The sequence below is a fragment of the Salvelinus alpinus genome, chromosome 9, assembly GCF_045679555.1.
Source record: "Salvelinus alpinus chromosome 9, SLU_Salpinus.1, whole genome shotgun sequence".
Classification (NCBI taxonomy): domain Eukaryota; kingdom Metazoa; phylum Chordata; class Actinopteri; order Salmoniformes; family Salmonidae; genus Salvelinus; species Salvelinus alpinus.
The window spans coordinates 48,832,472-48,849,159 of NC_092094.1; the positions used below are offsets into that span (position 1 = coordinate 48,832,472).

At 44.1% G+C, this 16,688-nt stretch overlaps 1 protein-coding gene across 4 annotated transcripts; it reads left to right on the forward strand.

Annotated features, from left to right (window-relative positions):
• The first annotated feature begins 102 nt into the window (after positions 1-102).
• Positions 103-15,814, forward strand: LOC139530249 (platelet binding protein GspB-like). 4 transcript variants are annotated; one of them, XM_071326466.1, is made up of 10 exons: positions 103-400; positions 2,990-3,052; positions 3,232-3,393; positions 3,715-3,804; positions 4,013-4,131; positions 4,302-4,437; positions 4,565-4,831; positions 8,297-13,081; positions 13,226-13,301; positions 13,422-15,814. In XM_071326466.1, exons 1-10 carry the CDS (start codon positions 377-379, stop codon positions 13,526-13,528), a joined length of 5,829 nt encoding a protein of 1,942 aa, XP_071182567.1. In that variant the 5' UTR covers positions 103-376; the 3' UTR covers positions 13,529-15,814. The 4 variants fall into 4 exon arrangements, with proteins under 4 accessions (XP_071182567.1, XP_071182568.1, XP_071182566.1 ...); XM_071326467.1 differs by lacking the exon at positions 103-400 and adding an exon at positions 647-907; XM_071326465.1 differs by lacking the exon at positions 103-400 and adding an exon at positions 1,736-2,646.
• Positions 15,815-16,688: the final 874 nt, after the last annotated feature.

A 16,688-nucleotide genomic window follows, 5' to 3' on the forward strand; every position in this document is an offset into this window, starting at 1 on the left:
GCTTACACCAAAGGGTAAAATCTATATATTTTGAGCAAAATAGTGCGTCTCGGCGTCTGTGGTCTATGATTTATGCTTAATGATGTGAATTGCAAATTACATCATGATGGGAGTAGGCCTGGGCTCACAGAAATAAGAATGAATAGAATGGGCTTGGAACTCTAACCCTGGAAATTGACTGGTAAACTCATGGGTACACTCCCAATGGCTGCCTGGTATTGTGACGCAATAATTTCAATGGTATTTTGGAATTTCTATTCATTCTTATTTCTAAGCCAGTTTAATATTCAGTAGCATTCAAGCTTTGGCAACCTCAGATGAAGTACGATGTTTTACCGGCTCATTTTGGATACCGAAGTAGGCCTAGACTTGTAGCATGGACGGCGACGAGGCCCGAAAAGTAAGTCAATTTCTATCGCTATAGGCCTAGCCTTGAAATGATTGACTGTAGACAGTTTTTGTATTGATTACACTGAAAAATGTATGGAAAAGGGTGCATGTCTGGGGTTATGTGTAAATCCCCTGCTCCCAAAAAGGCTCTTACATATTCATTTTTATTTACAAATACAAAAAAATGGCATGGATGGACATTGACAGGAATAAAACCTAGTATTGACGTGGTTGTACTGTCCTAATACACCCTCACATGGCAATTTTGATCCGCATAGATACTAATCATCTAGACCACAGGGATTGGTGGAAGTCATGCAAAACAGTTTTTTCCGCATTCATGTAAAGATGGCACTGAAGCAGACACATTGAGCACACGTTTGGCATGTCAAAGCTTGTTGTACTAATTACATATGCCACCAACAAAGGGGATGGATACAATTTGGGATTTTAACTTTCCTGACCAGGACAGTCACGCAATACTGGAATATAAAAGAAAACCAGAAACCCTGAACATGTGAGTAGATATATTATTAATGAGCTAGCAATGCTGTGTGTGCGCTCATCCGGAAAACGAGTGTGCGTGGCTTTTGACAATTCAGTATGGGGTGCACGTCCAACTGACCGTCAGCTGGCTAGAGATCGTGTGTGTGGTGTAACGTTACGGATTCAAATAACCCATTGAATGTCAGAATACAACTACAAGGATTATATTAATTCTAGGTATAATAGATTGAAGCTAGTATAAACTGCTGATCGTCTCTTATGGGAACATGTAGCACAAATCTATTGCTTCATGCTAATGCTAGCTAGGTAGGTTTTGACCTTTTGGTAGGGGCGCGTCAGTTTTAGCTAGGTGGCTGTCACTGGCTAGAAATCGTGTGTATGGTGTACTGATTCAAAGAAACCATCAGATGAAATGTCAGAATATAATTCATTATATGGCTAATAGATTGACGTTAGTATCAATTGCAGATATCTTATGAGAGCAGGTCGCATTGTTAGTCTATGCTCGCTAGCTAGTTAGCTAGCTTAGCTTGCTAGCTAGCTAATAATTTTGATGTCAGATCTACTTAGCTAGCTAGTTCTTACCAGTGTCTGGATATCGGCGTTTCAGAGCAAGTTCAACCATCATTTTCCCCTGGGAATGCTGTGCCATGGTGTTGTATCCCTAGATTAGCAATGTATGTGTGTGTAGCTGTCAGTCAGTGTCATACAGGTTCGATTGCATCACTATCAGAATAAAATGATATGATACCAAGGTAAAACGCAGTAACTGCAGCCAAGGGCAGGTTGAAACCAAGCTAAAAGGCACTAAGTTCAGTTACTGCCATTTACCTTGGTTTCACAGTAACTTTTTGCAGTTACTGCTAATACGACCCCCATTTTCTCCAAAACACAATACAATAGAGGCAGGAAACTTGTCCACTGACTCGCCAGACATGACCCTATGTGAACCAAGGTCCTCTACTCCACCAATTAATTCACACATAAAACGGTCAACCGAATCGTTTCTAGTCATCTCTCCTCCTTCCAGGCTTTTTCTTCTCTTGATTTTATATTGCGATTGGCAACTTTCATAAATTAGGTGCGTTACCGCCACTGACCTCGTTCGTTTTTCAGTCACCCACTTGGGTATAACCAATGAGGAGATGGCACGTGGGTACCTGCTTCTATAAACCAATGAGGAGATGGGAGAGGCAGGACTTGCAGTGCGATCTGCATCAGAAATAGAACTGACTTCTATTTTAGCACTTTGCTATGCAGACGCTCGTTGGCGCGCCCAAGCAGTGTGGGTGCAATAATTGAATAATATAGATTTCTAAATTCATTTGGTGTAGTCAGCCTGTTAGTCGTGATAATGCTTTAAATCCATCACTGCAAATAACTTGACAGTTTCGAAATCGAATACATGTGGATCACATTTTAGGGTTGAGGTATGATTCTGTGGAAGGCTTGGCAACAGAGTGCACCTGTTGCAGCATGCCCAGGCACAACTGGAGCTGCGCTTTATGGAGCGGGCACACCATAAATAAGCCTGTAGACTATATCAATAGGTTAAGGCTACAATATCCTTTCATAGTGTTTATATCAGTACAACAACATAGGTCTATCAGATAGCGGACGTTTGGGGGGCATAGGGCCTACCTTTTCTGGAGACACAGGATAATCAAGTTTCCGTTATGACATCACTTGTTTACAATATTAGTCAATATGCCTACTATGTCAAAAAGTGCGGGCAAAGAAGAAGAAAATGTGAGTAGGCCTAGGATAATGCTTTGTTCGTTCTTCATATTAATGTCGCTTCACATTTGTATAATTCTAAAGATGGATGATGAAAGTCTATGAGATGAATATGTAGCCTACAGAATCAGTCATCATGTAGGCCTACGGCTAGTTGACTACTTTAAGAATAGTTTAACAATGTAAATGGATCAAACAAATTTGTTATAGATATGAGCTTGATTCAACATTTTTCATGCAAAGTGAATTGGCAAAAGGTGGAATTATTGCAAACCAAGTGACAGGGATGGGGTCTACTATCAAAACCCTTACCAAAACCCCATGTCTTTTGTCATGATTGTCTCTGTCTTTGTAGGGGTTACAGGAAGCCCCAGAGAGGACATTCCCTGTATTCTTCAGAGGAAAACTGGGGGAGAAGGTTAGTGTGATAGTATGACATTCCAAATGATCTGAGATCCTCAATTTCTTTCAAATTAAATGTTACCTAATTATATATTTTTAATGACTTCCTTCCCATTTCCAGTCCTAATTCCACAACCATTCCCACTGTAGTATCCATTGCCCTGACTTTGAGGTTTGTTAAAACACAATCCACAGCTCCATCAGGAGACCCCAGGGTTTGACCTGTTGGACCCCAACATGAGAGTCATAGATGTTAGTTATAACTGCCTCCACGACAAACACCTCAAGTGTTTTTTCCGCCATCCGGAAAGGAAGAAGCGGCTGGTGAAGCAAGGCCTCATCACCTCAAATGAGAAGGCATGGCAAACCTCCTTTTTCTTTCCAAAATCTAAATGTGACACTTATATGGAACTGAGAAAATTGGACAGGTGTAAGCAATATGATGGCTAGGTGAAATGTTTGCCATTTTGCTTAGTTTACACAAATCCAAATCTACAAGTGCATATGGTCATTGTTAGTGCAGGTTGTAAAAGAAAATGTGTTCTTAATGTCTTACCTGGTTAAATAAAGGCAAAATCAATCAATATTGGGGTAGGGGTTAGAGGTAGATTTGGGATTGGGTGTTTGTACACATGAACTTCCTCTAAAAATGACTCTTTTGTGGCGCCTCCCTTTCAGGTGCTGTGTACGTGTAAAGAGTACAATCGCTACAGTGGCTACATCAAGTCAGTTCAGTTGCTGTGGGAGAAGCAGTGCTGTGCCCAGCAGGTTAGAGTGGTCTACTTTCTAGATGCACAATTATAAAAACACAAAAGCTATATTGTAAGACACACCTTTCCATGCGTTTTATTTCAACTGTGTATGTAACTTGCTGTCGCTCATGGATCGGGAAAGGGTTTTCTGATCACGTGACAAGACCAGGAAAAACTTGTGGAAGGCAAGGGTGCAAATTAATCTCTCTCTCTCTCTCTATCAGAAAAATCTTTTGAAGCAGTTCCTAGTCTTGCAGCAGCAAGGGGAGGTTCCGTCCCACATCTCACTGACGGATATTAGAGAATGGCTCATTGCCAAGGGTAGAAACTACTTCAAGAACACGTGAGTGTTATTAGAATCTTTTACCCAAATTTGTTAAAAAAAACATAAGCAAAGGTGTGGAATCACGTTGACCTCCTATCTAGCAATAACTTAAGAAATAGATATGGTGGACAGTTTGAGTTGTAGAAAAATGAAGGTAAATCATGTTTTATGTTCCCTTGTATGTGAAGGTTTCAGAGTGAAATGGAAGAGGGGAAGAACCTTTACTTGGCCGAACTGGCTTGGGATGTGAAACGACGCCTCAGGCTTGAGGAGCTGGAAAGAGAAGTGTGCAGGGAGCTGCGCCTGGAGCGCCGAACTGGACAGGTAAGGATGGAACAGCGGCACTCCTAGGGCTGATATCAACTCATAGTTGCTTAAGCAGCAGTAGGACCTCAGTGTTTCTGTTGGTATCTTCATCCATTTGCCTCTCTCTCTCACCCGTCTCTCTTAGCCTGGTAGCCAGATGGGAGATTGGAGACCCCTGGGCATGGAGACACACACACCTCTGGTAATGGACTCTCCCTTCAGACACTCCACCTCCTCGATGGACACTCTTTCCAGTCAGATCTCGACTGAGAACCTCGAGGTTGCTAGGCTACATACTGCCAGACCACGTTCTGCCAGACCACCAACTGAAAGACCTAGCAGTGACTCTGATCACTCTGGAACCTTGTCTACTGTGATGACCTGCTCACCACATTCAGCTAGCCCGTCAGTGGTAGGTCATTTTGGTCATGAACATGTTCCCAGCTTTCACTCTTTGGGGGATGTAGACATATTACTGCTTCCCTGTCTCCCATCTCCTGGGAAATCCATATCCAAGTACAGTGGCAAGAAAAAGTATGTGAACCCTTTGGAATTACCTGGACTTCTGTGTAAATTGGTCATAAAATGTTATCTGATCTTCATCTAAGTCACAACAATAGACAAACACAGTCTGCTTAAACTAATAACACACAAATAATTTTACTTTTTCATGTCTTTATTGAACACACCGTGTAAACATTCACAGTGCAGGGTGGAAAAAGTACACTCAGCAAAAAAATAAACCTCCCTTTTTTAGGACCCTGTCTTTCAAAGATAATTCGTATAAATCCAAATAACTTCACAGATCTTCATTGTAAAGGGTATAAACACTGTTTCCCATGCTTGTTCAATGAACCATAAACAATGAATGAACATGCATCTGTGGAACGGTCGTTAAGACACTAACAGCTTACAGACGATAGGCAATTAAGGTCACAGTTATGAAAACTTAGGAAACTAAAGAGGCCTTTCTACTGACTCTGAAAAACACCAAAAGAAAGATGCCCAGGGTCCCTGCTCATCTGTGTGAACGTGCCTTAGGCATGCTGCAAGGAGGCATGAGGACTGCAGATGTGGCCAGGGCAATAAATTGCAATGTCCGTACTGTGAGACGCCTAAGACAGCGCTACAGGGAGACAGGACGGACAGCTGATCGTCCTCGCAGTGGCAGACCTCGTGTAACAACACCTGCACAGGATCGGTACATCCAAACATCACACCTGCGGGACAGGTACAGGATGGCAACAACAACTGCCCGAGTTACACCAGGAACGCACAATCCCTCCATCAGTGCTCAGACTGTCCGCAATAGGCTGAGAGAGGCTGGACTGAGGGCTTGTAGGCCTGTTGTAAGGAAACCGGCAACAACGTCGCCAATGGGCACAAACCCACCATCGCTGGACCAGACAGGACTGTCAAAAAGTGCTCTTCACTGACGAGTCATGGTTTTGTTTCACCAGGGGTGATGGTCGGATTCGCGTTTATCGTCGAAGGAATGAGCGTTACACCGAGGCCTGTACTCTGGAGCGGGATCGATTTGGAGGTGGAGGGTCTGTCATGGTCTTGGGCGGTGTGTCACTGCATCATCGGACTGAGCTTGTTGTTATTCCAGGCAGTGTCAACGCTGTGCGTTACAGGGAAGACAACCTCCTCCCTCATGTGGTACCCTTCCTGCAGGCTTATCCTGACATGACCCTCCAGCATGACAATGCCACCAGCCATACTGCTCGTTCTGTGCGAGATTTCCTGCAAGACAGGAATGTCCGTGTTCTGCCATGGCCAGCGAAGAGCTCGTATCTCAATCCCATTGAGCACGTCTGGGACCTGTTGGATCGGCGGGTGAGGGCTAGGGCCATCCCCCCCAGAAATGTCCTGGAACTTGCAGGTGCCTTGGTGGAAGAGTGGGGTAACATCTCACAGCAAGAACTGGCAAATCTGGTGCAGTCCATGAGGAGGAGATGCACTGCAGTACTTAATGCAGCTGGTGGCCACACCAGATACTGACTGTTACTTTTGATGTTGAACCCCCCCCCCCCCCCCCCTTTGTTCAGGGACACATTATTCCATTTCTGTTAGCCACATGTTCAGTTTATGTCTCAGTTGTTCAATCTTGTATGTTCATACAATTATTTACACATGTTAAGTTTGCTGAAAATAAATACAGTTGACAGTGAGAGGACGTTTCTTTTTTTGCTGAGTTTATGTGAACCCTTGGTTTTAATAAATGGTTGACCCTACTTTGGCAGCAATAACCTCAACGTTTTCTGTAGTTGCAGATCAGACCTGCGCAACGGTCAGGAGGAATTTTATACCATTCCTCTTTACAAAACTGTTTCAGTTTAGCAATATTCTTGGGATGTCTGGTGTGAACCGCTCTCTTGAGGCCCTGCCACAGCATCTCAATCGGGTTGAGGTCAGTACTCTGACTGGGCCACTACAGAAGGCATATTTTCTTCTGTTGCAGCCATTCTGTTGTTGATTTACTTCGGTGTTTTGGGTCGTTGTCCTGTTGCATCACCCAACTTCTGTTGAGCTTCAATTGGCGAACGACCTTAAATTCTCCAACAAAATGTCTTGATAAACTTGGCAATACATTTTTCCATCGATGATAGCTAGCTGTCCAGACCCCGAGGCAGCAAAGCAGCTCCAAACCATGATATGATGCTCCCTTCACCATACTTTACAGTTGGGATGAGGTTTTGAAATTGGTGTGCTGTGCTTTTGTTTTCTCCACACAGTGTTGTGTGCTCCTTTCAAACAACAAAATTTTAGTTTCATCTCTCCACAGAATATTTTGCCAGTAGCGCTGTGGAACATCCAGATGCTCTTTTGCAAAATTCAAACGTGCAGCAATGTTTTTATTTGGACAGTCGGTGGCTTCTTCCGTGGTGTCCTCCCATGAACACCATTCTTGTTTAGTGTTTTACGTATCGTAGACTCGTCAACAGAGATGTTAGGATGTTCCAGAGACTTATTTAAGTCTTCAGCTAACACTCTAAGATTCTGCTTAACCTCATTGAGCATTCTGCGCTGTGCTCTTGCAGTCATCTTTGCAGGAAGGCCACTCCTAGGGAGAGTAGCAACAGTACTGAACTTTCTCCATTTATCTACAGTTTGTGTAACCGTGGAGTGATGAACATCAAGGCTTTTAGAGATACTTTTGTAACCCTTTCCAGCTTTATGCAAGTCAACAATTCTTAATCTTGGGTCTTCTGAGATCTCTTTTGTTTGAGGCATGGTTCACATCAGACAATGCTTCTTGTGAATAGCAAACTGAGTGTTTTTTTAGGGCAGCTCTAACCAACATCTCCAACATCTCCAATCTCCAACATCTCTAATCTGGTCTCAATGATTGTACTCCAGGTTAGCTGACTCCAATTAGCTTTTGGAGAAGTCATTAGCCTCGGGGTTCACATACTTTTTTCAACTTACACTGTGAATGTTTAAATGATGTATTCAGTATAGACAAGAAAAATACAATCATTTGTGTGTTATTATTTTAAGCAGAATGTGTTAATCTGTTGTTGTGACTTAGATGAAGATTAAATCTAATTTTATGACCAATTCATGCAGAAATTCAGATAATTCCAATAGGGTTCATATACTTTGTCTTGCCACTGTATTTGGATGATATGATGTAATATGCGTTTGCCACTTTGGTAAATGTAAAAAGTCTAGATGAGGAAGATGATTAAGTTGCAACAATGGAGACCACACATTTGATATAGAATAATTGCAACAACAAAAAATGAAAGGTATACTTGTTATATTTACTTAAAAAATATTTTGGATATGGATTAACATGTGTTTTGATTTCCAACATACTGTAAATCTTAATCAATTCTGTTGATGTACCTTTCTGTGTTCATATATACAGATTACTGTTAGGGACTTGCTGCTCATGATTGGGCACATAACAAGCTCAGTATTGGAGGAGGTAAATAGCATCCTGATCCCTGCCTTGGTTGACCTTATAAGGCTGAGAGCTTCAGAAAGTGCTGCAGAGAGTATGCTCCCCATCAGCAAAGACACCAACGAAGATTCAACCCAGGGCTCTGTCAGCTGTACCTCCTTACTCTCCAAAGTCAATGTGATCTGTCTCACTCAGAGTCCTGACAGTAGGTCCTCCCCAATCTCCATTGATGAACCAGTCACTGCTGTCCAGACTTGTTGTAGCAGCAGTTCTCTGTCCAGTGAGGAACGAGCACACTCTTCCTCCAGTCAGATCTCTACTAAGAACCTCCTGGCTACTAGGCCACGTTCTACCAGGCCCCAATCTGCCAAACCGCCACCTGCTAAACCATCACCTGCTAAACCACCATCTGATAAACCGTCACCTGCTAAACCACAATCTGCTAAACCACCACCTGCTAAACCACCATCTGCTAAACCACCATCTGCTAAACCACCATCTGCTAAACCACCACCTGCTAAATTACAATCTGCTAAACCACCACCTGCTAAACTACGATCTGCTATACCACCACCTGCTAAACTACGATCTGCTAAACCACAATCTGCTAAACCACCACCTGCTAAATTACAATCTGCTAATCCACCACCTGCTAAACTACGATCTGCTAAACCACCACCTGCTAAACTACAATCTGCTAAACCACAATCTGCTAAACCACCTACTGCCACTGACTACTCTGGAACCTTATCTGCTGTGGTAGGTCGTGGGCATGTCATCCCTGTCAAACTGACCTTGGCCCCTTTCTCCTCCTTACTCTCCAGCGAAGAGACCAACACCAACCTCCCCTCCAGCAGCTGCCCCTCCTCGTGCTCCATCAAGCTTTTAGACAGTAGGAGTGACATTCCTTGCTCCCTGGCTGTGAGCTCTATTTCAACTGTTCCTGGACATGACTCTAGCAGCAGCCCTGTGCGCGAGAATCAATTTGCTACTGAGGTCTCGTCGATCTGCCTCAGCCAAGATAGAAATGGCCAAGGAGGGAGTGTGACACCTCCAGCCCCTTTGGATGTTTCCCTCCCCTCCATTATTGAGCGGGCTGGCGAGCTTGTATGTTCCGTCATCTCCAAGTCTTTAGCAATTGTGGAGGCGCGGTCAAGTGTGAATGGTGAGGAGGGCTCTCCATCTCCCACCACAGTCTCCCATTCTCCTACAAGGGTGTTTGTCAGCCACTTAAGGAGTAGCCCACTAGGTGAGGACCTTGTAGATTCAACACTTGCGGATGTTATCTCTGTCCTGAAAATGGAGGGAATTCTTTCCTCCTCTCCGACTTTGGAGGAGGAGCTGCTTGATCTCTCCTCCAGTTGTTCTTCATCATCCAGCGAAACACTGCAATGTGTGTCTGTTGGCCCTCTTGGCAGTGGGTCGGAGACGTCCTTCAAACTTCTTGGGGGTCGTACTCTGAGTATCGCCACCCCAACGGCCCATGTTATCACAGAGGACTTAGAAGTCTACAGTGATGAGATCATTGACGAAATCCTTATTATAATGAGGACCAAAAAAGATGATGACAGTGGAAGTGACGTCTCTGGTGCATCAACACCATGCAGCACACCAGCACCACAGAGCCGGTCCTCTTCTGCACTGAGGGGAGTGCTTCCCCATGACAGGAGGATACTCAGCACAACACTGCTTGGAATCCAGAACACACTAGACAGTGAGAACCTCTCAGGAGAGTGCTCCATCTCACCACAGGACAATGCCAGAGTCCTGGAGATGATAAAGTTGCTGCAGAGGCGCCTTGATGGGACACCCTCAGAGTCCTCCATCCATATCACAGATGTGGCTTCACCCTTGGGCTTTCCTCTCCCTGTATCTCTCCATGCTGTTCAGTCGTGTGTATTTGCCACTGACAAAGACCTGAAGGCAGAAAGAGTGAAGGGAGTCTTTGAAAGCCTGAGATCCCAGTTTATGAGCTACTCCATCAAGCCTGTGAGTAACATCATTACCAGGGCAACAACAAAGATGGCTGCCTCCAATCAGGTTAGTTTAGAGACACTCCAGGCAGCATCAGCAAAATCATCTGCTGTGGCTCAGAACCTTATTAGTTCGGTTTTATTTCAAGTTGCCAAGGTGTCCTGCTCTGATGACTTAGAGGGTCTGGGTGATCATCTCAGATGCCCCTCAACTTTGACCAGAGTTCTGACACCTTTGACCTCAGAGAAAGCTACACTGACACCTGCTGTTCTGAAGATCAGAAGGGAGATGTGTAAGGAAGTGGCCACCGAACTCCAGAGTTTCTTGATCAAGGAATCCCTTACTGGCACCCAGACACCATCCAATGGACATGCTTGCACTTCTGGTTCTGCCCCAAGGGAAGCTGTGCGGGACATCCTGAGGAAAACCAAAGAGGAGGCTTCCAACAAAAGCCTGAATAATATTTTCTCTGTTAATTTGGATGAGCGGCTCACAGACTCCATTGCAGATGCCTTATATCCAAAGTTGCATGACACATTGGAGTCCAAGAGAGAGCTGCAGGCTTCTTATTACAGCTCCCAGATCAGCTGCAGCCTCAGCCCCTTCGAAGTTGAGAGCAGCCTAGAGCTCCAGGAGTTCACTGACCCACTATCTGAGTCAGTATTGTGTCTCCTGGATAGGACATTTGGAGATAAAGCTCAGAACTTAAAGACAGGCGGGGGTGTTTTACAATATGTCACAGACCCAACCTATAAAAAGCTTTTGATTGGACCCCACACCAACGACGTGAATGTGGTTGTGCACACGATTGCAGTAGAGGAGTTGCCTGTTGAGGGTTGTATTGCGCAAAGTGAGGCCATTCATGGCCTTCACAAGAAGCAAGAGTTACCTTCCAGCACCAGTGGCAGAGGGAATGAGACCCCGAGCCCTACTAATTGCCTACTGGAGGGTGTAGTGGGCAAACTGGTACGGAAGATGCTATTTCAGGGCCTTGACATCCCTGAGGTACCCATGAACGACAGCCGCTCTGAGAGCTTTAAGCTACAGTATGAACTGGTTGCGAAGCTTTGTCCTCTGATGGTAAGGACAATCATGGCTACAACCATAGCCAATCAACCACCTACTATTCAAGAAGCAGTGATGTCTTCCGAGAACATCCATGTGAAAGAGCTGTGTGAGGCAGGTATCAAACCTCTCAAAGAGAACAATGTACCCGATGACTCTGAGACAAACATCATGGTCAGAGGGGCTTTGAGTGAAATTGAATCCTGTATGATTGAGACCTCCGACAAGGACTCTCCCAGTCTACATTCCACACCAGAGGTGGTTGTAGACCTGATCACCAAGCTGCTTCATGGGTATGAGCTTGACTCAGAGGACTTTGCATCACCTGTGTCATCCCCAACCACCACTCTCTCTGATGTGGCAATGGACATGGTGGTTTCTGTCCTTCGGGACATGTCCGATTCCCCAGACGTTACCTCAGCATTGGAAATGACCAAGGATCTCAAGACGCCGTACTCCCGCCCCTCAAGTGCAAGGATTGTAAGTGCCCTCTGCAGAGAGCTGGAGGAGCACATGGGCTCTCCTGATGCTCTGAGGCGAGCTTTGAGCCGCGGCAGCGGGGAGATGACAACAGCCATTGCGAGTGCAGTCACCAGGGAAGTCAACCGTCTGGGTTCAATCGTACCCAAAGTCTCTGTCCGGCCGCTCTCCTCAGACATCTGCCTAAGGACAGACCAGGACAAGGTCATGGTTAAGAGCCGATGTGGCTCGGCTGAGGTGAAGGCATCCCAACCGGTGTATATTATTGTTCACGTAGAGGCGGTGATGGATATCATTGTCCGGCTGCGGTCTCTGATTGTTCCTCGGACCCAGGATAAACTGGCCAGCTGGACCCTAGTTGAGGATGTGACCAACAAGCTGTCCAGTGCTCTGTGGGTGAGGGTGACTAACAGGTGGAGGGAAGCAAATGTCTGCCTGAAGGCAACAGACATCTTTCAGCTGGTGCTGTCTGTGCATAGAAAGTTGATGCAACGCTATGGCACAGAGGAAGCCCTACAGAAGATACTGTGCCACAAGGCACCCAAGCTGCACAAGGACATTGTCTGTCTTGTCACGAACGCAATTATGGATGCACCATCCAAACTTCAAGGCACCAAAAATCTGGAATCTACACTCAACTTGAAAGAATTGACAGCCTTGTTTAATGAAATGACAACCCGTCAATCTTTGAATAAGAAAGCTGAGCAGAGCAGCATCAAGACTGAGATTGAACAGCCGGAGTGGTCCACTGTGGAACAAGTGACATCCGGTTCCAGCAGCTTCATTAGGGAGCTTATATTAGAAGAAGTCCTGATGAAGCTTGTCAAGAAGATATGCCGTATGCCAAAAAGGACCAACAAACATCAGCGCATCCAGATCAGTGATCTGGTGACTGAGCTGATCCGATTGTTCGATGATGAGGTGGCCAAATATCTGATTGAGGAAATGGGAAGCCAGCAAAAAAGTTTCAATTCTAAGATGACATCGAAGCTGGCAGATGCCATCTACACTGACCTTGGGAAGGTCAAGCGTTTGAAACGCTCCTTGAAAATTGACGATTTATTTGAGGATCAGGAGATGCTTTCCATTGTCTCTGTCATTGTTTCCCACAAGCTACTGGCCATCTTGAAACCCTCAGTGCCCAGCGAGACCTCAGACCTTGAAGACTCATGCAGTGATGATGTGGAGGATGTGGAATCTGAGGGGGTGCATTATGCCACCGGCAGAAAGGTAAGACAAGCTCAGATTACTCTTGAATGGTCATTGGTTGTGCTTTTTGATATCGGCACCAGTAAATATAGTTGTATAATTATAGGAATATGTAAAGGAAGTGAAATTGATGTTTAATTGTGCATCTTTGAATTCTGATCACAGTCCAAGATGAGCATTGTCCTTAAAGACACTACAGACCAGCCAGAGATGTACATTGCTGTGGATTCTCCACCTATGAGTGAGTATTCCTGGGGGGAAATGTTCTTATGGGACAATTATATAAAAATAAGTAATAAATTGTTGTTTTGTCAGACAATTGTCCATCTGAAATTCTTACATATTTTCATCTTCTTGCCAGTTAAATTATCCAAGATGAGGAAAGGCATCCGGGGCTTCTTCTGGGGAGTCCAGAAGGCCTGGAAACGCTTGGTCACCTGCAAGTCCTCTGGGTCCTCTGATGGGTAGCCTGGATGACGTGCAGCCCATGTCAGTTGCTTTTGCCAGGCTACATCTGAGGAGGACACCACAACTGGCCTCAATACAACATTTTTATTTTTGTTGTTCATTTCTGTTTTCATTTTGAGTCCCCTAATGCTGCTATATTTGAACCAGGCTGTCAGTGGACTAGCTTACCATTAGTTTATACTCCTTAAGGAAGATCCACTATAGGCTACTTAACACCAAAATTCCATCTGGGTCTTTTGATCCCTTATTAGCTCCCACTCCTGTAACTAGGAATGTGAGCTTCTAAATGTCATTCAGACATCTACAGCTTCTCCTGTGATTAGGAAGATAAGATAAGAAGCCCAACCAATTGACTAGATGTGCTGTACATCTGATGCCCTCTCCCTATTGTAATCATTGATCCACGTCCATTGCAGCCTCTAAATTTGATGTAGATATTTAGCCTAAATTAAAAAATGACAAGGAGGGTAGGCCGACAGCAGCTTCTACTCTTACGATTAGGAAAGTGGTGCTAAACTTTTTGGGCTTTGAGGAACTATGTATTTTATTTTTCAATCACTTACATCCTTTTTAATGGTTGTTTTAATAAACCATTTGTATTGCAGATTTTGATTAATATTGTATCTTTTATAATTTTTCATTTTAATTTAGGTACTAATTTGATGACATGTGACTAAAGTGTAGTTTATACCCTACATACGTACACAAGAAATAACTACAAGCAGCTACACAAAAAACACTACACAAGAACGCAGGATCAGCATTTTGTGAAGCGTTCTTGTGTTGCACACGAAGGGTATGAACTAGGCTTAGTCATTTTATGACTTCTATAAGGGTATATAATGGTATCCATAGTGCAGTATTAAGATATTCATTATGGAGCTTTATATTATAGTAGAAATAATGTAAATGAATAAAAGTGAATTGATGTATGTCAACTTGATGGTGATATTTGTTTGCTCAACAAAAGCTATATTGGTGTTAGACGGTCTGAAGTTTAAAAATAAAGGAGAGCCGCACACTCTAGGAGCTCAGATGCAAAAATGTAATTACCAACGTTTCGACAGCCAAGCTGTCTTCATCAGGGTATAATCACGAGAGACGGTCTGAAGTTGCCTGACATTCATGTATTTATTTAATTGGCACGGCCCTGAAAGAGGTAGAAAAGGCCTCAAGATGGCGACAAATATCTTCTATTAGAAAATCGAATCAATATATTTATCACATGCGCTGAGTAGAACAGGTGAAATGCGTACTTACATCTTCCTCTAACTCTGCCTTGGCAGAGAAGGGCTTGATGAATCATATACAGTATATTGAATTCAGAGTTTCTAGTGTGAAATACAACATTGCTGTCTGACAAATTCATTAGCAGTATTAAAGCAGTGAGTGTACAAAACATGAGTGCTCTTCCCATGACATAGATGGACCAGGTGAATCCAGGTGAAAGCTATGATCCCTTATTGATGTCACAGTGTAGAGGAAGAGACAGGTTAGTGAAGGATTTTTAAGCCTTGAGACTATTGAGACATGGATTGTGTATGTGTGCCATTCAGAGGGTGAATGGGCAAGACAAAGTATTGAAGTGCCTTTGAACGGGGTATGTTAGTAGGTGCAGGCACACCGATTTGAGTTTGTCAAGAACTGCAACGCTGCTGGGTTTTTGACGCTCAACAGTGTCCCGTGTGTATCAAGAATGGTCCACCAACCATTCAGATAGACAGATAGATATACAAGGGCAATCAACCACGTGAAGGAGTCCATCCACAGAAACTAGTCCCATCGTTCTATGACGAACACAGATGGTTTTATATCAAATTCAGAGAGTTCCTTGTTGGTTTGGCTGTACACTGAGTGTACAAAACATTAGGAACACCTTCCTAATATTCCATTGCACCCCTTTTGCTCTCAGATCACCCTTGTCGAGGCATGGACTCTACAAGGTGTCAAAAGCGTCCCATAGGGATACTAGCCCATGTTGATTCCAATGCTTCCCACAGTTGTGTCAAGTTGTCTGGATGTGCTTTGGCTGGTGGACCATTCTTGATACACACAGGAAACTGTTGGCACCTACTACCATACCTCGTTCAAAGGCAATTCAATCTTAAATCTTTTGTCTTACCCATTCACCCTCTGAACGGCACACATACACACTCCATGTGTAAGGTGTGTAATGTAAGGTTTGAAGAAAGTTTTCTGCAATTCTACATATTTTGCTATGGGACAGTGAGAACTTTTTATAACAAATGTCATGCAATTATACTCAGTATGCCATGGGGCACAGATTTTTTTTAAAGTGCAGTTTTACAGTTTATTTCCTTCAATTTGACCCATTTTGCCATGGGGTGGATAGAAATGTTTGCAGATTTAAAGCAAATTTCCTGCAATTCTACACATTTTGTAATGACCTATGCCATGTTAATAAGATATCTGAGTGTGAATGACTAACAAAATAAATGGGTGCCCTCTGGAGGTCAGGGCCCCTGGGCACGGCATTTGGCCATAATTATTACTAGTTTAGATAGCCGGCTAAACTACACTACCAAAAGTATGTGGACACCTGCTTGTCAAACATCTCATTCCAAAATCATGGGCAATAATATTGACTTAGGTCCCGCCTTTGCTGCTATAACACTAGATGTTGGAACATTGCTGCAGGGATTTTCTTATGTTCAGCCACAAGAGCATTAGTGAGGTCGGGCACGGATGTTGGGCGATTAGGCCTGGCTCGCTGTCGGCGTTCCAATTCATCCCAAAGGTGTTCGATGGGGTTGAGGTCAGGGCTCTGTTCAGGTGAGTCAAGTTCTTCCACACCGATCTCGACAAACCATTTCTGTATGGACCTCGCTTTGTGCATGGGGGGAATTGTCATGCTGAAACAGGACAGGGCTTTCCCCACACTGTTGCCACAAAGTTAAAAGCACAGAATCGTCTAGAACGGCATTGTATGCTGTAGTGTTAAGATTTCCTTTCACTGGAACTAAGTGGCCCAGCCCGAACCATGGAAAACAGCCCCAGACCATTATTCCTCCTCTAACAAACTTTGCAGTTAGCAGTATGCATTGGAACAGGTAGCATTCTCCTGGCATTCGCCAAACCCAGAATCGTCTGTCGTTCCAGATGGTGAGGCTTGATTCATCACTCCAGAGAAAGTGTTTCC